This window comes from Emydura macquarii, unplaced genomic scaffold, assembly GCF_026122565.2.
Source record: "Emydura macquarii macquarii isolate MOO-44397 ecotype Brisbane River unplaced genomic scaffold, CSIRO-AGI_Emac_v2 contig_1027, whole genome shotgun sequence".
In the NCBI taxonomy this organism is placed as follows: Eukaryota; Metazoa; Chordata; order Testudines; family Chelidae; genus Emydura; species Emydura macquarii.
In genome coordinates, this window is record NW_027131164.1 from 1667173 (window position 1) to 1690103 (window position 22931).

At 38.4% G+C, this 22931-nt stretch overlaps 1 protein-coding gene across 2 annotated transcripts in view; it reads left to right on the top strand.

The window, feature by feature from the left end:
- Positions 1-22931, top strand: part of ATAD2B (ATPase family AAA domain containing 2B) — a 158637-nt gene that overhangs the window by 38187 nt on the left and 97519 nt on the right. For both annotated transcript variants that reach the window (XM_067544701.1, XM_067544702.1), the window contains exons 13-17: positions 1387-1475; positions 1853-2012; positions 10425-10515; positions 16768-17079; positions 20442-20574. In XM_067544701.1, coding sequence (XP_067400802.1) covers positions 1387-1475; positions 1853-2012; positions 10425-10515; positions 16768-17079; positions 20442-20574 — 785 coding nt within the window. The remainder of the gene's footprint in view (positions 1-1386; positions 1476-1852; positions 2013-10424; positions 10516-16767; positions 17080-20441; positions 20575-22931) is intronic.

Genomic DNA, 22931 nt, shown 5'->3' on the forward strand with positions numbered 1-22931 from the left:
TATTCTCTTTCTCAGTTTTTCAGGGCAAGGAGCACTGCAACTCAAGTTTTCCTGACATGATGTCACATTCCAATTCCTCCAAAGTTTTCCATAGTACTTGAGCAATAAGAGAGAAATATGGGCTTTATGGGTGGGATTTTCAGAAGTTCTCAGCACTGACATAACTCTGCTCCAATTTTAGGCCTTGTATTTCTAATATAAAACACAAGAGGAAAACCAAATTATAGAGGCTGTCTTCATTACTCATAGAAGAGCATTAAGGCAAAAAACAATGCTTTTTTTCTTGCTTTGCATTTTTTCTTTAAGTTGTGTTGTCTTGTGTTTTTTTAAAAAATGCAATGCTTAACTGTCAGTTACTATGTTTGAAATACTTTTGCTCAGGCAGAGACTATAAGCATATATCTTGGAGATGCTCCACTATTTGTAGAAAAAAATCAAAAGATTTTTTTTCTTCTTAAAGGTTGGCTGCAAAGCAAAACAAAAAATATGCCATTTACTTATTTTCTTTTTAAGAAAGGCCACATTTCTTATCATACAATGCCTGTTTCTGAACTTTTTTATATCTTTAGTTTTGTAAAATCATGAGGAGCCATCTACAAACCCAGCAGAAACCGATTGTGTTTATTACATTTATGAAGTAATAGAAGAATAATCTAGAGTGTCTAGCATAGGTTTAAATAAGTATTATGACTGCAAGAGTAATTGAAGTACTGGAAATGAGGCTCAGAACCTAGCATAAGGAAATGGTTAACAACATTAACAGAAACAGCTTTGTATGAGAGGAAGAAATGTAATGTACCATCCCAAGGTAAAATGTATTTGGGAGCCATAGTCTCATTTTACAAGAATATATTTTACTCCACCATGTCACTTTTTTCTCCTGTTCTTCTTTGTCCCTTGATTTAATTGTTCTGTTATTTGACCTAAGTATTATATCTTTTTCTTTGTTATGAGTACTCACTGCAATTTTATCTTCTAAAATACACAAATTTCAAAAATAAACATTTTAAAAATGTGGCCTGCTGCATGCATTGCTCCAGGCATTGAGAATTCAGTCATCTAAAGGCAGGGTTCTCACATTAGGAATCAGTGCCTCCCTGTCTGGAATTGTTCAAGAATGCATGAAAACTGTAGCACTGGTGCCATCTTCCTTAGGTAAAGGAGAATACTGTCTAACTTTTTTTGTTTTGTTTTAATATAACACCTTAGTTGTTAAACTTCAGATTTATTCTCAAGACTGGGTTTTAAAAAAGCATCGTAATAAAAGTTCTTAACATATAGCCCGTGGAAGTGTTACCAGAACATAGTGAAGAGAATTTGTTTTTACTCCATTGCAGAAGAAATTTGAATTAACAGCTAATACCCATTCCTGTTTCTACACGCCAGGCATACTTGATGAGGCCCTCTATAATCTTCTTTGATGAAATAGATGGTTTGGCCCCAGTTCGTTCTAGTAGACAAGACCAGATTCACAGGTACTGTTTTAATATACTACTGAAGGATATGTTTTTATCTTGTAAATTTAAAGTAGCTTTTTTTTTTTAGCTTTACTTGGATTATTTCATGTTAGATTCTTGCCTCTGCTCTGGTGCTTTTACACTAGGTGAAAGAGCCAATGTGGTGTAAAGGGTCCCTGAAAGCCCTGTTTATGACTGAGTGAGGATTACCCTGCCTTTTCAAGACCATTTTGCAAACCCTGGCATGTTGGGGGATGGGGCTGCAGCAATTCTGGACAATGCCCATAGGGCAGCCCAGGGAGGCTGGCATAACGTAATAGGCCGTCAGGGCTATCTAAGTTATGTAGGAGACCTTGATAATATTTACTACAGCATTGTTTTTTAAAACATTTTAGCTCTATAGTGTCTACTCTACTTGCCCTCATGGATGGACTGGATAATAGAGGAGAAATTGTCGTAATTGGTGCTACAAACAGACTTGAATCTATAGACCCTGCACTCAGGAGACCTGGTCGTTTTGACAGGGAATTTCTTTTCAACTTGCCTGATCAAAAGGTAAAAGTTACAAAGGGTATATATGTAAAAATTTCTAGAGCTAAGTAAGTAGGTAACTCTGAAAATCCTCATAGAGATCTGTATTTGAATATCAAATAACATTTGGTATATTTTAAAAAATGGTAATAATTTATCCATTGTGTCCTATTATTTAGCTTTTTCTTTTTAGAATATGGAAACTAGAATTATACTTTGAGTAGTGTCCTTGTTGGTGCTCCACTCCAGGTGTTGGTACCTCCTTGATTGGAGCTTTTGCCAGCGGTGCCTGTCCGGGTCACACATGCACTGTCCCCCTCTCGTGGTGCTGTTGGCGCCCTTTTCGACTTGTGCAACCCGAGCCCTTCAGTTCCTTCTCAACCATCCAGGGTCCAAGATGGCACTCCCAGCAGTTCTTCACAGCCCGCTAGAAATCTTCAATAAGTCTTGTTTCCCCTGTAAAATTAGTCAGTTTTACTCGTAATTTAGTTTACCTTACCTTACCTTACCTTACCTTAATCCTTCCCAGTTAAAAATAAATAAATAAATAAAACTTTCCACTCAGACTTACCCCTCTGTTATAAGTAAGATTATGTCGGGTTCTACCGGCTTCAAACACTGTACCTCATGCGGAGATGCTATGCCAGCTTCGAGCGGACACTCCGAGTGCATCAGATGCCTTGGTGAAGGGCATATTGCCCAGAAATGCATCCATTGTTAGAACCTAAAAGCCAGAATCAGGTGCGACAGGGACCTCCTCCTGAAGTTAATACCCATGTAGAGGTTGCTAAGACCTGCCTCAAACCCTGGGCAGGGTAACAGCTTCTCACATGAAAACACCAGAAAAAGGCACTCTACTCCACCAACAACGGAGTGAGCCAAGAAAAGGAAGTCACCAGAAAAGGAGAGAGGATTCGGTACCAAAGAGGCTTTAGGTTCATCGTGTACATTGACCTTCCTGGCAAGGAGAGAGACTCATGGCTCCTCTAAAGATTTGAGAGACAAAATTAAACAATCGCATGCTGATACGGCACCGTCAAAAGTAACAGTCCGCACAGCAGGTGTAACTGCCTCGACATTGGCACCGATTCGGACCTCGGTGCTGATAAGCGGCATGGCACAGCACCAACACACGCTGACCAAACTACATTGGCACGGGCGAAAACCACAGTACCGACGGCGCCGATACAGCCCGAACACCTGATGGCACCAAGGACATGCACGGCACTGACAGTGCCAATGTTTATGTCTGCACCGGAAAATGCTACGGAGCACACTTTAGCGCCGTCATTGACAGCAGAGCCGACAATGCCGGGTCCGCGAAAATGTGCTCAAAAGATCAAACGTCATAAAAATAAGCAGGAATTTATAACATTTTCCTGCTATCACCTCTCTACGGGACTGACACCTTTCCAGTGCACTTCACTCACGAGCAGCCCATGTCTCCCATCGCCTTCTCCAGCGATGTGTATGATGGTATACAGGCTATCTTTTCTCCCCAACAGTCATCACCTAGAGGCCACCCATCCAGACATCGGCCACATCACAGACCACCAACATATCCATGGTTTGCACCTCCATGGTTTGCTCCACAATATCATATGCACTGGCCTGGTTGGGACACCTGGTCTACTTACTCTCCATCAAACAGTAAGCCATCAACCTCATGTAGGTGCAGAGAAAGATCACCTATTAGACCTACTTAAACAGGACCCGAAACAACTGGTCCTGCTGACGAATAGGATGTGACTGTGGAGCAAGAAATACCTCCATCCACACACAACTCATCCTCCTTACCCGACGAGATCATAATTCCCCCATACCTGATGACTGAAGATGATTTTAAACAGTTCCAGGAACTGTTTAAGAGGGTGGCGGACAGTTTGGAGATCCCACTCCAGGAAGTGGCAGGGTCACAACACAAATTGCTTTAAAATATTGCTGATCTCAACTTCTACCAAAATTGCCCTTCTGATGGATGATGCCTTTTATGGAGCCAGCAAATAACATCTGGCAGACACCTACCACCATCCCCCCTCTTGTAAAAGGGCTGACAAAAAGTATTATGTCCCTGCCAAAGATACTGAGTTCCTTTTCACCCATCCAACTCCTAACTCCCTAGTTATAGAAGCAGCTAACCAGAGGAACAAGCAGCAGCATCATAAGTCAACACCACACAATAAAGATGACAAAAGACTGGACTTAATGGGCAGAAAAGTCTACACATCAGCTACTCTTCAGTTAAGAGTAGCAAACTACTCTGCATTACTATCAAATTACGATCATGAAAATTATTCCAAAATATCAAATTTTATTGAATTTGACCCGGAAGATAGAAAACAGTAATTTCAATCATTGATCAAAGAAGGGCAGGTGGTCACAAGAACAGCATTGCAGGCTTTCCTTGACGTGGCTGACACTGCGGTTAGAACTGTGGCAATTGCTGTCGTCATGCGTAGGCCATCATGGCTTCACTCTGCAGCCCTGCCTAAACAACTGCAGGCAACTATGAAGGATCTTCCTTTCGACAAAGCGAAGCTCTTTGCAGAAAAAAACGGACGAAATCATGCTTACCATGAAAGATTCCAGGGCTACACGCCGCACCCTTGGAATTTACACACCTGCTACAAGAAGACGACCCTTCAGGTATCAGCCGTATAATTCCAGATACGAACATTACTCACAAAACAGGTGGTATGAACAATCATGCTCCTGACAAAGGCCACAGCGACATCAACAGACTAACCAGCAGCCATCAACATCCCAGGCTGCCCCTCCAAAGCAACAGTTTTAAGGACTTGTTTGAGGCTCTGTATGACCTCCTCTGCCTTCCGCAGCCAGACATAGACATTGTTCAAACATCGACTATGGCCATTTTACCAACACGGGGCCAACATAACATCAGACAAATGGGTACTAGAAATGATCCAATCTGGATACACTATCCCCTTTACCTCCATCCCAAACTCCTTCTCCGTCCCTCTTCAGGGACCCATCTCACAAACAAGTATTACAATAGGCAGTCGATCATTATCTCCAGATATAGCATGTTCCTTCCCAACACAGAGGAAAAGGCTTTTATTCTCATTACTTTCTCAACCAAAAGAAGACCCATTTTTAGACTTAAGAAAATTGAACACATTCATAAAGATACAAATATTCAGGATGGTTACTCTGGCTTACCATATTGCCATTGCTGGAACAGCAAGACTGGTTTGCAGCCCTCGACCTTAACGATGCATAGTTTAATGTTACTATGCATCCGGCCCACAGAAAATTCCTAAGATTCACACTACTCAACAACCACTATCAATACATGGCGCTACGCTTTGGCCTTTGCACTGCTCCAAGAGTCTTCTCCAAGGTACTTGCTGTAGTAGCAGCTTACCTTCGCAGACTAGGGGTCACCATATTCCACTATCTCAACAATTGTCTAATAAGGGCACGCACCTATATGGAAGCTGTTTATACAGTTCACACTACAGGGACGTTATTTTACACACTAGGGCTTATGATAAACGACAATAAATCCATCCTACGGCCTGTGCAACAACTGGAGTTTATAGGTGCACACCTGGATTCCCTCACTGCCAGGGCGTTCCTTCCAAAGACCAGATTTCAGACCATTGTGAATCTGGAATCTATAATACAAAGCAGCCCAACTCTGAACATACGCACATGCCTTCAAATGTTGGGTCATGTGACAGCTGCCACTTTTGTAGTGCAAAATGCATGATTGCACATACAACCACTTCAGATGTGGCTCATGACCGTTTGCAAACCCCACAAACACTCTCTATACAAAATGGCAGCAATGCCAAAAAAGATCAAACAATCTTTAAAATGGTGGACACAGCCCAACAACCTTCAAACAGGAACTCCATTTATAAGTGAAACACCCTCAATCATGATCATGACAGACACATCACTAATGGGGAGTGCACCTGCAAGAGCATACCGTTCAAGGGAAATGGTCACCACAGGAAAATAAATTATACATAAACCTACTAGAGTTACGGGCTGTCCACAGTGCCTGTATACACTTCCTACCTCTGATAGGGAAAACTATGATGATAATGACAGACAACTTTGCATGTATGTTTTACATCAATTGTCAAGGAAGCACAAGATCCAGCTTCCTATGCTCAGAGTCAATGAGACTATGGAATTGGTGCATATCCCACAACATCCACATTTCAGCGACATATCTACCAGGGTACCCAGAATACCACTGCAAACAACCTGAGCAGAAAAGTTGGCAACAATCACAAGTGGGAATTACACAATGCAGTCCTGGAAAACATCTTTCATCAGTGGGGTTTTCCCACAATCAATCTATTTGTGACAACGAAGAATTACAAATGCTGTTATTTCTGCTCAAGAGCAGGGCTAGGTACACGTTCAATGGGGGACGCATTCCTCATCAACTGGAACACAGGTCTCCTTTATGTGTTCCCACTTATCCCCATGATAGCCAAAACCATGCACAAAATACACCAGGACAATGCAAAGGTGATAATGATAGCACCAACCATGGTTCACTTACCTCACACAGATGTCGATCCGTGCACCAGTCCCTCTCCCACTAGTCACCTCTCCCAGGACAACGGAATCATACACCATCCGCACCTGAAGAATTTACATCTCTCAGCATGGTTCCTAAATGGTTCCAACAATCTGAACTAAAATGTTCGGAACCGGTAAGAAATATTTTACTAAATAGCAGAAAACCTGCCACAAGAAAAAACTTACCTTTGGAAATAGCATAGATTCTCCTTATTGTGTCAACAGAAGCAGGTCAGTGCACTAACGGTGTCAATCCCCACTATATTAGACTGTCTCCAGGAAATAAAAAAATTTGGATTAGCGATTATCTCAATTAAAGTACACCTAACAGCTGTCCTCACCTTCCATGATCTCCTAGATGATACCACAGTTTTTGTGCATCCAATTGTCAAATGCTTCATGACTGGCATACAAAAAATACATACGTCCTCCCATAATACCTTGGGACCTCAACTTAGTCCTCAGGACCATCATCAAGGCACTATTCGAGCCTTTAGCGACTTGTTCATTAATGCACATGTCCATGAAGGTAGCATTTCTAGTGGCAGTCACGTCGGCTGTGTGAGTGAACTCGGAGTACTTATGGCCCACCCACTGTATACAGTATTTCACAAGATGACAAGCTAAGATGACATGATGACCTTATCCTAAGTTCCTCCCCAAAGTAACCTCATCATTCCACCTTAACTAAAACATTCATTTACCTATCTTTTACCCAAAACCACAGGATGTGGCATGGACATCAGATGAGCCATTGCGTTTTCAGGAAATCTCCCAAACTTTTCATATCAATTACAGAATGTTCCAAAGGCAATGCCATATCCACCCAAAGACTTTCAAAGTGGATTTCCAGCTTCATCCACATCTGCTACACACAGTCAGGGATATCACCACCACAAAGGGTCGGGGCACATTCAACCGGATCAATTGCTACATCCACAGCCTTTTTGCATAATGTTCCAATTACTGAAATATGCAAAACAGCTACCTGGGCCATGGCCCACACTTTCATAAAACACTATGCCATCAATCAGGCACCAAGTCATGATGCAGCAATCGGAATATCAGTACTGTCTTCCATTCAACCTAACAACTCCGAAGTTCCCTCCTTCAACTGAGGGCACTGCTCGAAAATCACCTGGAGTGGAGCACCCGCAGGGACACTACTTGAAGGAGAGAAGGTTGCTCACCTTCTGCAGTAACAGGTTCTTTGAGATGTGTGTCCCTGTGGGTGCTCCACTACCCACCCTCCTTCCTCTCTACTTCAGAGTCAAACATTCTGGCTCTACGTTAGAGAAGGAACAGAGGGGCTTGGCATGTGCCAGAAAGGGCGCCACCGGTGCCGCAAGATGGGGACGGCGCATGTGCGACCCGGATGGGCACTGTTGGCAAAATCTCTGATTGAGGATGCATCCACAGGGACATACATCTTGAAGAACATCAGTTACTGTACAAGGTGAGTAACCCTCTCTTCTTCAGGCACCTCAAAGGCACTTGCCCTTTTTGAAAAAGTAAGTTCATAGTACATTTAAAGATATGTTTAAAAAAAGGCATTTTAATGGCTTTCAGATGGGACATATGTATTTTTTCCTTTACTCTCGCAACTCAAACTTCAACTAAATTTGTTGAAATTTCTCCAAAACAATCTACAACAGCAGACTGAGTAGACCCTCTCTTCTGTTATCTCAGGTTTGCAAAAGACTATCTCCAGGCAAACCATAGCAACAAAGTACAAACCTTCCTCTCCTCAGACTCTTCACTGGAAGTGTCAATTTTCATCTGAGCCTAAACATAAGAAATTTCATCACAAAATAAAACATTGAGAGTTTAGCAGAAAACACAAGTTGATAATACATAGTAATTTGTATATACATAGTATATTATATATATATCTTCAAAGTACTGTGCAAATATTAAGAATGAACTAATTCTTTCTGACTCTTGTGATTATGGTTTTATCCATTCTGACAGAAGTAGAATGTAACTGGACGTAAAGCTCAGAATTCTTGGGATCAGCGAGAGCAAATAATTGTTTTGGAGTTTGCTAGTAGTGAGGGATTTTTAAAACTACCTCTATTGCTCCTCTTTGGCACTCTTACACACAAATGATAAATGTTTTGTTAAACCATTCCAAGACCGAGTTTTCCTAATTGGAAAAATAGAAATGTCCACTAGCTAAACAGAGGATTCCTCTGTTCAAAAACTGCTAGCCGCCTTCCCCCTTCTTCTTTTTAGGTCCCTTGAAGTCTGTTTGCAGCTCACAGTGTTAGTGCCCTAGTCAGTGTGCTCCATGCTGTGACATCATAGCTTCCGTAATCTCATTGAAGTATGGAGCTGGCCCAGAGGAGGGACAGGGTACAGCCCCCATGCTTCACTCTTCAAAAACCATGCAATGTACTTTTAGAAGTGAAAAAATTGGAGACCTCAACTGACCTTTCCCTGGGCTGGCTTCATTCTCCACTGAAGCTCTTTGGTAATTCTGTTCTGAATGAGTGGCATCATAGTGGAGCTGGTGACTCATGACTTTTGAGGACTCAAGAATAAAAAGGTAAGCATTGGTGAACTTAGTTTTGAAAGTCCCTCTTCACCGAGTTAGTGGGAACATCCATCACATGCTGCTGAAGTACTTAAAACCTTTTTTTTTTTATTTGCAAGTTACTTTAAAGTCATTTCTGTAACTCCAGCTACACATTTTAAAGTCTGCAGCTGTATTTGAAATTCTACGTCTTGAATGTGAGAATACTGAACAGTGAAATAAATAAATAAATATTGTTTGTGTATATCTGCATTTTCCTTTTCTAAAAAAAAGGAAATTTGATACTAAAAACAGTGGCATATTGCGGGGGCCAGGCCCCAGGCTGGTCCTTCAGTATGCGCAGGAGGGGGGGGATGCAAGAGGCTCTGAGGGGTGCCCCTCAGCGCCTTCCCTCCCCGCCACGCGTTGTGAAAGGCCGGCCCAGGCCCCCTCCCCAGGCTGGGGGGTAAGGTTGCCCCTGTCTGAGCCAGCGCTGGCCTGAGGGGCTGCAGCGGGAGAGGTGGATGCCATGCGGCGGGTATGTGTGGGGGAAAAGGGGGCGGAGCCAAGCCTGTATTTGCCACTGACTAAAAATAGACGTTTATGCAACATTATAGCTGAGGATTTAAGCGCGCACACCAGGAAATTCAGAAATGTGGTTCCCACTGCAGTTGTAACTCGATCACATTAAATTGTAAGCTGTTTGGGGAAAGCATTTCATTTTGTATGGGTTTGTACAATGCTTAGCCCTGTGAAGCCCCAATTCTGATTGAGGCTTCTGAATGCAATGGTAATATAAATAGATAACTATATGTATGTGAAGAAATACCCTCAGCTGTCTGCATAATAATAAAAATTGCACATGTACAAAGCAGGAGTTGTTTTAATTGCAACAACTTTTTAAAACATATTTTTACATATACTAGTTTGAGTTTTTATATTCACCACCACATGTTGCATTAATATATCTTTAATGTTGGATTTAATGTTTAGGATGTTAAATCAAATTTGATTCTATTAATTTGGTTTTGTGTAATACTCATGGAATTTTTCTGTAATAACAAACTATCTTTGTAATAGATTAAATACTCAGACATTTGATAATGGCCGAAAATTTTAATTGGAAGTATAGTAGTTGCCATTAATAGAGTCAGCACACGGAGATATTTCCTATGTAACAAAACTTTTCCTTTCCTCATTAGAGTTTGCGTTGTACTCTTCTACGCATTCATGTTGACACAACTAGGATAATTAGTGATTCCTCTCAATAAGTGACCTAAGTGCTTGAAATATATTGATTTACTTTTGATTGCTGATTTTGCTTGCTAATGCTGAAATACTTATTTCTTTATCAGGCAAGAAAGCACATTTTACAAATTCATACCAGGGACTGGAACCCCAAATTGTCAGATCCTTTCTTGGGGGAGCTAGCTGAAAAATGTGTTGGTGAGTGGTACCATATTAGTGCTGTCATTTGTAGATGCCTTTTCTTTCTATACAACCTTTTCTTAAAGCTTCTAAAGTATGTTGAACACTTGCCTCTGAAATTCTGAACATGCATCAGATGCTTTGGGTTTTTTTTAATTTTTCAATTTTATTTTTTTATTGAAATTTTTATACTTTCTACACTTATTTGTAATAAGAAAAACCAGACATGATTATATCCGAGGGATTAAAATACAGAATAAATAATCAATTGTTTGAAGGTAATAATTCAGTAGGTAATGTTTTCCTGTCATAACCTCCAATGTCCTATTGTAGAACTAGTTCCCGCAAAGATAATCAAAAGCACATGGAAAGCAGAGTCTTTAGATAAAGATTCCTTTAAAAATTTTACACTGCAGATGAGATTGGTTGTCACAGTTTTCCTGTCTATATATGGACAAAAATAAATTTCAGTACTTTTTACTGAATCTGCCATGCTTTCTTCAGACAAGACCACAAACTAACCACTGCTTCTAAAACTAAGATGTATCTCCGAGTCTACTAGTGCATAATATACCTGTGTGGCAAACATAGAGCAAAACATTTTCTGTCCTCCAGACTCAGGCACCATGAATATCTTAAATATACCCTTGGAACACTCAGACCTGTTTAAGAGCAGGACAGAAATAAAAACAAATGTTTATGTAGTGAGATTTTAACAGGGGGAATAACCCTAAAATAGACACCACAACCTCCTCACAACAATTTGTCATAGCAAGATTCATCCTCTGTCAACCATCTGCTTGGGCAAGCATTGAAGTTCTCAGAACAAGGATAATCTCAGATAACTGTTCATTGGGATCCATCATCAAAGAAATAAGAACTTTTTAAATTGAGCATCAGTCCATTCAGTCAGCTACTGTACATCCGAATTATCCTCTTCATCCACAGGGACATCCATCTTCGAAGCAGCATCCCTCCGCTTTTGATCCACAAAGACCTCAACATCTTCTGGTGAGGAGAAAATATAACTATCCAGCAAACTCCAATTTAAGCTTTGCCGGGTATAAGACAGCATGTGCCAAACCCATTTAATGTAAATTCTGCTTGACTTCTGCAAAGGCCTGGTGCCACTTAATGGGAGAGGGGGGATATCTGGGATAAAATCCATTTTTGACCCTTTGAAAGTTTACGATATTTCTGTCCACCTTGAGAATACAGTTACGTATTTTAAGATGTTCAGACTACAAGGACAACCTTTTTTAGGTTTTACTGCAAGACAGTCCTTGTGCTGAAGTAAAACCAGTTAATTCTGGGGGGAAATCTGTTAATTTCCCACAAAAAGAAATATCCCCAGAATCTGCTGTCTCTGGTTCTTGCACCATTCCAATATTGTGCACTTGAGTTCTCCATTCTGTATCTTGGAGCTTTAATGTCTTCCAGCATTTCCAAGATCAGAACCTTATGTCCACTATAAAGAAGTCTCTAAATCAATCACAATAGGGCTAGTTTGTCTCACTTGCCCTTAGATTGTCTCATCATTGGCTTCCCAGATTCTTTGGAGCCATGCAGACCTGCTTCTTGGCCCCCTTTTCACATTGATGCAGTAGCTATTAGTCTGCTATTGTTCACCTTGAGTGGTGAAAATTTAAAACAAACAACAAAAAAACCCAGTTTAGACCCAACAGGCTTTTGGTACGGCATGATTTATACCTTCACCCTGTGTAGCGAACTTGGCAATACCTACAAATATCTGAATCCTAATGAAGAAAACTACTGAAATGCTACAAATATAACTGACCTCTACTGAGAAGCAGTCATGAGAGTGGATAGCTTGCTTGCTCATGTGTACTCCCACACAACTTTTTTTTTTAAAATGACTGGGTTTATTTAATTATTAAAAAAAATACAACTAGGTCTCGCAGGGCAATAGCAGGTTGTTTGCTGAGGCTGGACTTCTGTCACAACTATCATGGATTTCAGGATTTCATGTCTTAAAAATGATGTGTGCCATTTGGAGATTTTTGCATCTGGGTTTGTTAAATAATTGAAAAAACTTCTTTGACTGGTTGAGAGCTACAATATTAAACCGTGGGCTTTATATGAGATTAATAAAATGCAGCAGCTCTGGCCCGAGAGCACTGAGGTGATGTAAAAGACCAGACCTATGGAGTCTTAGTGGGAATTTTAAATTCCCAAAGTGGTCACGAGATGGGATGCTGAAAAAGCCATGAGCACAGGAAAAATGTTTGGTCTTCCTACAGTTAAGCATGTGTTGGAGATGGGCACAAACCAGCCTGAAGTTTGTAACTTGTGCCATTTTGTGTACCTATTTTTATTTTGAATATTTACCTTCTAGGAAAATAGGTACTCAGTTGTCTTGTTAACTCAACCTTTTAGAAAGCAAACCATATTAGAAACAGCAAACTGTGAACTCTTCCACCAAACATCTCTATCAATTAGGTAAATCCTTTCAAAACATAGGTAGGTAGTTAAAATAATACTAAACTACGGATTTTATAGAAATACGCCACTGGAGTCAAGACACTTCTAAGAAATATTTTATTCTATGTTCATTGTCATAATTGAGCAAGAAAAACAGGTCGTTTGTTACCAATTGATACTTCTTCTCCCATCCTAATAAAGTGATGGAGAGAGATGACTGTTTGGGTTTTTTTCCCCACTGTTGTGAGAAAGCTATGGTGGTATCTTTCACTTCAACCTCATACCGAGTTCTGTGCTGGCACGCTTCCTGTGCAGTCTGCTACAGAATTTGGACCATGATGCTCTTACAATGATGATAGGCCAAAATCTTGACCTAATTTGGCAAGAAGATCCTACCTTTGTCTTTTCTTACAAATAATTACAACTATTTTTTGTTTTTGGGGAGGGCTTTAGAGAGGAGAGAGTTTGGAGAGAAACCAGTTCCCAAGAGTAGAAACAGGAGAAGATATCTTGCAAGTTTCTGTAAGAGTCTGATGCCTGCTTTATAGGAGGCTGCATGAGAGCTGCTTCCTTACTGTGCTTTTCACTGAAAGTTGTGCTTTAAAAAAAAAAAAAAGTCACCTGTTTGGCACAATCCAGTGGTAGTAGGGAGAACCTAATGGACTACTTTAGTTTTGTTCTCTCACAAAGGAAGCCAGTGCATTATGCCACCCCAAACTCAGTATTATCTCTTAGCTTCTTAAAAAGCAGAAGCAAGTGAATTAAAACTTAATTTTATTACTACAGTGACAATTGGAGGTAAAATGAATTCAAATTCCTTCAAGGCTAGAGTAAAAAACCATGCTTCATATTTAGCCTGGACAACTTGCTTATGTTCTTAAATCTTCTAAGCGTGGTATGCATTTGCTTCTTAATACTTAAAACCTGTAATTTTCTGCAAGATATTTTCTTGCAGTTGTCTTGTCAGTTACTCAGATGAATGTACAAGTATGCACAAGAGAATCCCTCAGTAAAAGAGCAATTATTACTCTTCAAATGCAGTTGCTCCTGAGAAATAGGGAAATAGAACTGAAGACCAATTATATATCTGGTCACAAGAATTTAATTTTCAAAAGAGGCCACAGGCTTTTATTTCCTAATTCTGCAATTCAATGGAGATGTACAAGCTATAATTAAAAAACTGTTTGTAAGGTAGTATTACAGCATTTATTAATAGCAGAATTGGAAAAGACAGAGCTCTAGATTTGCTGAGTCTTAATTTATGACAGAGATGCTTAAACTGGATTTTTAAAATAAAGGGGGATTTGAGGAGTAATATAACCCTAATGCATCTTTGAATGCAGCTTTGATTTAGTTCTCCCTTCTTCCCGCACTCATTTATCCCATCTACTGTGCTACTCTATCAGCCTTATGAACTGGTAAAATAATACGCAAAGTTAAAAAGGCAAAGCGGCATTTAGAGTACAACACAATTTCTAATTTCTCCAGAACAATTGTATGCTCTGATCCTGCAAACAGATTGACATGGGTTTAGGTCTGTCCACATGGATTAAATTGTGAAATTGGGGCCTTAGCATTTGAACAATGAATTCTAATCAGAGGCCACCTATAATTAGTTAACTGTAAAATTAAAAAAAAAAAAAAAGGTATTCTGTAACAAAATCAGGGACAATAAGACCACTTATATCTAATCTGTTTGATTACATTTGGGATATGGCTTATTAATGTGAAATTCAAGGTAGTTTTAAATTTAATCTAGCACTCAAATATTATGATTTTATGGCACAATTATAACTTTTAGCCATTTTACTAGCCATTTTTCCAAAATGAAAAAGTTTATTTTAAAAAGTTGTCCATAGAATCCAATATTTATAGTAATGTTCTGACTATAATCACATATTTTGGCTCACGTTGAAATCTTTATGGAAGAGTCCTAGAGAATTAAAGAGATACCATCAGCTTAAAAAACACATTTCCATCTGAAAATTTTGTACCTACTTTTGTTATTAGTAACCCCTAAAATTAATATGACCAAAAGATTTGGAAAGGGGGAGGAGAGATTCTCCGTCATATCCTCCCCCCCCCCCCCCCAGTTTGTTTGCTTTGTGCATTTGTCAACACTTTGTATTGTCATGTTTATTTTTTTGTTGGTGATGCAGGCCTTGTAAAGGGGTGTTTAGGAATTATAGAGCTGAAACAAAATCAATGGGCAGGTGTGTATATAGCAGAGGTTTTAAAACGTTTTTTGCAGGGACCCCTTTGAAAATATTTCAGGCTGTGATGACCCCCCTCCAGGCCATGCCACCCTTACCGGCATGCGCGGATGCTAACAGTTCGTGACCCCGTTCCATAATAACCTCGTGACCCCCTGAGGGGTCACAACCCCTGTTTGAGAACCCCTGGTGTATAGTAAGAGAAGAACAAGGCAGGAAGGAAAGTAGGCATACGCAACTTTGGGGGTGGTGGTCTTGTTCCTGCCGGAAGACCCTTCTAAACATTAATGGTTTTTCTGATCCCCTTTATTTTTTTTAAAAAAAGGTTAAAAAAAAGTTCAAGATATACAATTTAAAGGATGGTTGGTCAATTTAAAAAAAAAATTGTGACTAGCTTCTATAAAAATAGCTCTAAAAATGAATAGAATTTAATAAAAAATTATATCCCTTTTACAGAATTCTATCATTCTATATGCTTGTTTAAAAACTCTGTGGAAAGATTTTTCTGTAAAGAAATAATCTTGTAATTGGTAATCTGTACTACATCTTGTTCAGCAGAGGTGAAAGAAAATGCAACAAAATATACATGCTTGTTATTATGAAGGATAGAAGCATACCAATATCTGAAATCCACTTATTCTAGTCCTGTAAGCAGCAACAGTATCAATTAGCACCACAAAAGGCTATTCAAAAGTTTTAGGTCTATATAATACATTGGTATGTATGGCTGTAAATAACAAGGATTAAGCAGCTATAGGTTGTAAACAGAAACTAGAATGAATTAAAAACCCTACAACAGCGTAGTAGATTTTTCTGTTATCTTTCTCTGTACCACTAGAGTTATAAAATTAAAAAGACAGAGAGTTTTGCTTGGCAGTAAAACTAGTTTCTTCTAGCAGCTACAAAGAATGAATTAGATGAGGGAATTTTTCTGTCAACAGGTAATTTCCTGTCTACATATATGCTCGAAGTATTTTTCCTTAATAGCCTGCATTTTCTCAGAAGCTCTGTGGATATATACACTTTGTTCCTAAAATTCATATGACCATTTGCTGCTTTTAAAAAAAAAATCACAAAATAAGTTTTTCATTTTGTCATAGAATTGTAAAAAGTAGAGGGTAGTCTGTTTCACACAAATTGCAATTGATACATTTGTATATTAAATGAAGACTAAAAAGGAAGAGAGGTGACATTAAAGCTGGGGGGAAGCTACAGTACATTCTATAATAAAAATCTTTGAAAATATTGATATTCACATGATATTAATTTCTTGTCATATCACATTGCAGTATAGGAATATCAGTGGATGCTATTTTGTATTTGCATTTGCCTTTTATAGGCTCATCTAGAGTTATCTTTTTATCAGGTGATCTCTGAGAATAGTTTAGAAAAGGATATCATTGGTTTCTAATAAGGGTTTAACATTTGCTTTTTAAGATGTGATCGGCCTCGGGGTTTCTTTGCACTGAAACAGTACTTGTTCACTGGATGCAGTGTGAAAAGAGTCTGTGACAGTGAAGTGCAACTGGCTGCTTTTTTAGCTTCAGGCTTGTTTGTACATGTGAAAAATGTTGATGCTTCTTCATGGAACATATGTTTGTTTTTTGTACACTAGGGTACTGTGGAGCTGACATAAAAGCACTTTGCACTGAGGCTGCCTTGATTGCCTTGCGACGGCGCTATCCCCAGATTTACGCGAGCAGTCAGAAACTGCAGCTTGATGTTTCTTCAATAGTTCTCAGCGCACAAGATTTTTACCATGCAATGCAGAATATTGTGCCTGCTTCCCAACGTGCCGTGATGTCTTCAGGACATGCACTATCTCTTGTCATAAGGCCACTGCTGGAAAGAACCTTCAATAACCTCCTAGCGGTTTTACACAAAGTATTTCCACATGCTGAATTTAGCCAAGGTGACAAAAGAGAAGGTACTTCTTAATTTCTTTTGCTCCTAGCTATTCTGTTCTAGGTTGGAAAAATTTCAGATAGGTTTTCTTGTAGTATATTTGTTTTACTCATAACTGAATTTGATTTGCTTATTTTACTTGGAAATTAATAAATTACAATTATTATAATTATTAATTATATGTATTGTTGTAGTGCCTAGAAACCCCAGTGAAGGACCAGGACCTCATTGTGTTAGGCATGTAAAAACACAGAACAAAAAGATGATCCCTGCACCTAAGACCTTACAGTCTAAGTATAAGACAAGAGACGATAGATGGAGACATACAAGGACACAGTGAGACACTGTTGGTCAGTGTGATGGGGAGTGGTATCAATGCACCAGTGGCTTGTTATCCAGTTTTTTGTGGGCATCATGGCAAATGAGGGTTTTAAGAAGGGTTTTGAAGGAGGATAATGACGTAGCAGATGTTTATGAGGAGCTCCTCCAAAGCATGAGGGGCAGCCTGGGAGAAGGCATGATGGTGCTTGTTTGAAAATTTAGCAAGTGGGTGATGGAGACTTGGTGATATGGTCAAAATGACAGGCTAGAGAAATGATCTTTGCAGCAGCATTTTGATGGATGTGAGTGGGGCAAGGTTGCATTTGTCAAGGTCAGAGAAAAGGATGTTGCAGTATCTGAGACACAAGATGCTGAGAAGCTGCACAAGAATTTTAGCTCTGTAGATGGATAGGATAGGCCATGTTTTTAACTTGCCTTGTTGGTTGGGAGGTACATCTGAAGCCCTCTTGGTACTCTGCTTCACCCTATGTACGTGGATCTAAGATTTTACAACTGAGACATACATACCAGGTTTCCTGATTTACACAACCCTCAAGCTGTTTCAGTTAACTTCTGAAATTCTTCATCAGCAGCAGACACATTCAAAATGCACAGATTCCTTTATCATCATATAATATATATCTTATATATATATAATATTCATTTCTCTATAATTCATTTCACAGTTTTCTAACATACTATTAACTTTTTTGAGAAAACTGGAGCAAAATAACCATTAAACACTTTAGCTTTTTGATGTCAACAATTAGCTCTCCTTGTCTACTAAATATAGGACCTATGCTTTCCTTTGTCATTTCCTTGTTCCTAATGTATTTAAAGAACCTCTTCTTCTTTTCTTTTATATCCCTTGTGAGCTGTAACTCATGTTGTGCCTTAGCCTTTCTGATTTTGTCCCTACATTCTTGTGCTGTTCTTCTGTACTCCACCATAGCAATTTGTCCATGTTTCCCACTTTTTGTAGAATTCCTTTTTTATTTTCAGGTCATTTAAGAGCTCCTGATGGAGCCATATTGGCCTCTGACTCTTCTTCCTATCTTTTTTTTTTTTTTTTGCATTGAGATGGTTTGCAGTTGTGCCTTTAATGTTGTCTCCTTGAGAAACTGCCAGCTCTCCTGATTTCCTTTTCCCCTTAAATTGTCTTATCATGGAACCTTACCTACCAATTCTCTGAGTTTGTTAAAGTCTAATTTTATGAAGTCCATTGTCCTTATTCTGCTGCTCTCATTCCTTCCTTTCCTTAGAATCATGAAATCTATCATTACATGATCACTTTCACCCAAATTGCCTTCCATTCTTAGCTTAATAACCAATTCCTCCCTGTTGGTCAGAATGAAATTTAAAATGGCTGTAGCCCTGGTTATTTCCTCCACTTTTTGTTTCAGAAAATTATCCCCCATACATTCCAAGAACTTATTGGACGTTGTATGTTTTGCCAACAGATGTCTAGGTAAAGTTCCCCAGAACCTCAGAACAGGTGTACATATCCATGCAACATCTCCTTCCTTTTTATCCTGCCTGAACAAGCAATGCTTCTGTTATACATTGCTGTTGGTATTTTTAAATGCATTTTGACTATGTTGATTAAAGGTTCTTTGTAGGTATTTCATCTTTGAATGTGTGAGAACCTAAACTTCTTTTGAAGTTTCACCCACACCTGATTTTGTTTGTCTTCTTCTTAAGGCTTGTCTACACTTAAAAAGCTGCAGCACTGCAACTGTACTGAGGCCACTGTGCTGCTGTAGTGTTTCAGTAAATACGCTACCTATGCCAATGGGAGGGCTTCTCCCATCAGTGTAGCTGATCCACCTCCCTGAGAGACAGTAGCTGTGTCTACTGGAGAAGCTCTCCTGTTGACATAGTGCTGTCTACACTGGGAGTTAAAAAATTTTCACACCCCTGAGTGACGTAGTTATTCCGACATAAATTGCTAGTGTAGACCAAGCCTCATCCAGTTTAGCCAAAGAAAAGATTGAATGTTAAGCACAGTCTGCATTAAAAGCAGCAAAATCTGTTTTGATGTGTAACAGTTTTAAATATTTGTGCTCATATGCCAATTCCAGTTGATTGTTAGCATAAGTAAGTGATGTCTAGAATTTTTTTCTTTGTTTTTTCTTTGTTGCTTAAATTTGAGTGACAGCCACACAGTATATACTTACCAGTGTAATTCTAACCTAGTGATGTTGTTTTTCACTTGGCAGAGGAATTAATTTGTCATTGCTGTTTTTCTTGAATTAATTTGGAATGTAGATCTTCAGTCATGCTGAATCTTCTACTAAGTGGCTGTTCTGATTGGCACCATGTAAACTGAAAAACCATGAGCACTTTCTTGCATAGTCTTTCTTCTCTGTTGTATTTAGTTTTTTACTTTAATTTAAGATGGCCCTTATAGAAGGTAGGTAAATTCAGTAGCTGAGATTGACTTGTTGTTGAAGGAGTCAAAGTAGATTAAGGCACAGGATATGAAAACAAAGTTAAGTTGAACTGATACTGACCATTTTGATTTTCATTGTCAAATTCATGTGTGGTAGAAAGCAGTTCTCCGTTCCCAAACACAAGTTGTCCAGTTTACCACTAGGAAAAATCTTGCAATATGAAATATACTTCTGAAATTTTGGGGCTTTATTTATTATGTACAATTATGCATAGTCAAAGGAGGTTCAGATCAATAACTTCAACAATGAATGTCTCTGGCAGCAAAATAAATCCAAAGGAAGCATAAACCAACATTTTATTTATTGTAATGCAAAAGTAAGTTGTGTATCATTATGTTTAGGAAAAAGGCATGTTGCTTGATGGTGAAAGAGAATTTGAATTTCTGACTAAACTCTGTATTTTAACACTTTATGGGTAATATTGGTTACTGAGTAACATAATTTCTTTTATGTACCTTTTGATATTGATAGTTTTAGCTCATATTTTCCCCACTTTTCGTAGTATTAGACTCTTTTTTACCAAGAAACTTCCAATGTATTTTTGTGATTTGTTGAGGTGTTCCAAGAGATGACAGAACTCTAATATTAATAAACATATCATTTTGGACAGATGTACCAAGTCTAATATTAGACGATAGTGAAGATGAAAATGCTTCATCAATTTTTGAGACAGGCTGTCACTCAGGATCACCAAAGAAACAATTGTCAGCTGCTATACATAAACCCTACCTTCATTTTACAATGTGAGTATATGCATTTCGTAAAATTCGTAGGAGATCTGAAATTCTAAGGTCATGTGCTGTTGTTTTGTAGTTAGAGTTCAAAGAAAGGGTTAATAAAGGGGCTAACAGGCTCCATGGCAGTGTCCTCATATTTATATCTAAATGGATTTAAAATACCAGGATGTTTATGGAGAGATTTCTATGTTGAAGCCTTTATGAGCAATTTTCTAAGCCATTCACACTCTCCTGTGAAGTAATAAGAATGAATTACTGTGAGCTGGTTCTGTCCCCATTTAAACCCATTTTGCATGCTGAGAACTGTTTATTAGCTTAAAACTTCTCTTTAGTTTAAAACTTTTAAAGATTTTGTAATGACTTTGTGGTATTAAAACAGCACATGGGTATTTGAGAGTAGTGTTTGGCCTTTGGTCCATAACATTTTAAGAATGTAATTACCATGCTTAGCTCCTGGGATATTTTTCAGACATTTGCTGTGGAGATTATAAACGTGAATCTTCAGCTGTTTTAGTAAGTAAGCAAAATGCTGGTGTGTTATGGAAGATATTAAACATCTAGTATATTTGCTGCTTTTTCTTACTGAGAAGTAATATCTAGCTTCAGTGGACACATATCAATTATTTATATATGTTTGTTGCATTTAAATCTGATATAAAAATTAGTTCGTTTCAGATCAAATTTCCTTGGATTTCTTTAAAAAGCATTTTCAATTTTTTTCCTCACTTTGTGTGTTCTTAAGTGCTTTTCTAAGGAAAGCTGTGGAGAAATTGTACGTTAGAATTTGTGTATTAAATGTGGATGAAACACAACTGTTTATATTAAGCTAGATATAGCAGCAAAAACCTAGATATGTTAATTTTAATATGAATTGTTTAGAGTAATATTTTGTATAGATTCTGTTGATGCCCATTTCAGTAAAGAAAATGTGAGGCCAGTGAAGGGCACCGTTTAGTCGAGCTGTCTTGTGGAAGAATGAACGTTTGTATTTCTGAACAGCAATGTCTAAACAACATTTGCAGTAGTATGAACTTAAAAATAACTGATTAACTTAAAATACAAACCTTGCTCTTTCCCTTAAGGTCCAAAATTCAGGTTTTGGTTGAAACAAAAAAAAAAAAAGAAAAAAAAAAAAAAGAAAAACGTATGCATATAACTAATTTTTAAATTTCATTAAACATTTTTGCTGGATAGATTATGATCTTCCCCAGCAGATTTGTGAAATCAAAGACAAACTTTGTACATAATGCATGGCAACTAGAAAGTGATTGACCCAAAACATAAACATAGTAATATTGACCAATCTAGTTTCACTTTTCAAGCTGAATGAAGTTTAAAGTAAACATTCATTAATAAAAAGAAAATTAAATTAATTTTAAAATTTCTTTAGCTTTTATAATCAAGGTAAAGTTAATGGGAAGAGACACTGCTCTAAAATTCTCCCCCTACCCCCGCCCCCATACTTGACAGGAATCCTTTAAGATTTTTACCGTTCAACAAAAATACAAAGCAATTGGGTAGACTCACATTTGCAACCTTTACTTTAAAGCAGTGAGTGTTCCCAGCTGGAAACTTATTAATGAGAAGTGTGCAATATAAATGAAGTGCTATTTGTGATACTAGACTGTGTCTTAGACCCTAAATTAGTAAAGCACTTCATCATTTTTTTACGTCCTTTTAAGTTGATGGGACTTAAGCACATGATTGAAGTTAAGTATATTTTTAAGTGCTTTGCTGAATCTTGGGGTCTTGGCAGTTAGAAATGCATTGGGATGAAAGTTAGCATAAAACAAACAGCCCATGTGCGATATTTTTAACTCTGAAAATTAGTGAATCAATTTCACTTTGTTCTTAGAGATGACAGAATTACTTAGGTAATATTAAATTTTCACCTACTATCACTTACTTCTCTCCCCCTCCCCTCCTTCACCCCCCCCCCCCCCAATAAACAACAAAACTTGCTTTTAGGCAGCTGACAGGCACTTTGAAGGATGAACAAAATTTTCTTTTTGGTCTTGTAATTCTGTGGGCTGCTAAAAAGCAAACATTGGTAGCCAAAGCCTTGCTACACAAATGACTAAAGCTGCATTTTTAAACTCATGCAAATCCTTGTATGAACCTTTAAATGGTTTTAAGAGTAATTATATTAATTTAGCTTTTTTTGGTAAGGAATTGATTTAAAACAGTTGATTATAATCTAGGGCTGCATCAATTTAATAATACCCACATAGGTTTTGCACTGATTAGAAATTGATTTAAGTAATTTCTAAACTGGGGGGAGTGGTAGATACGCTGGAGGGAAGGGATAGGATACAGGGTAGACAAATTAGAGGATTGGTCAGAATAAATCTGATGAGGTTCAA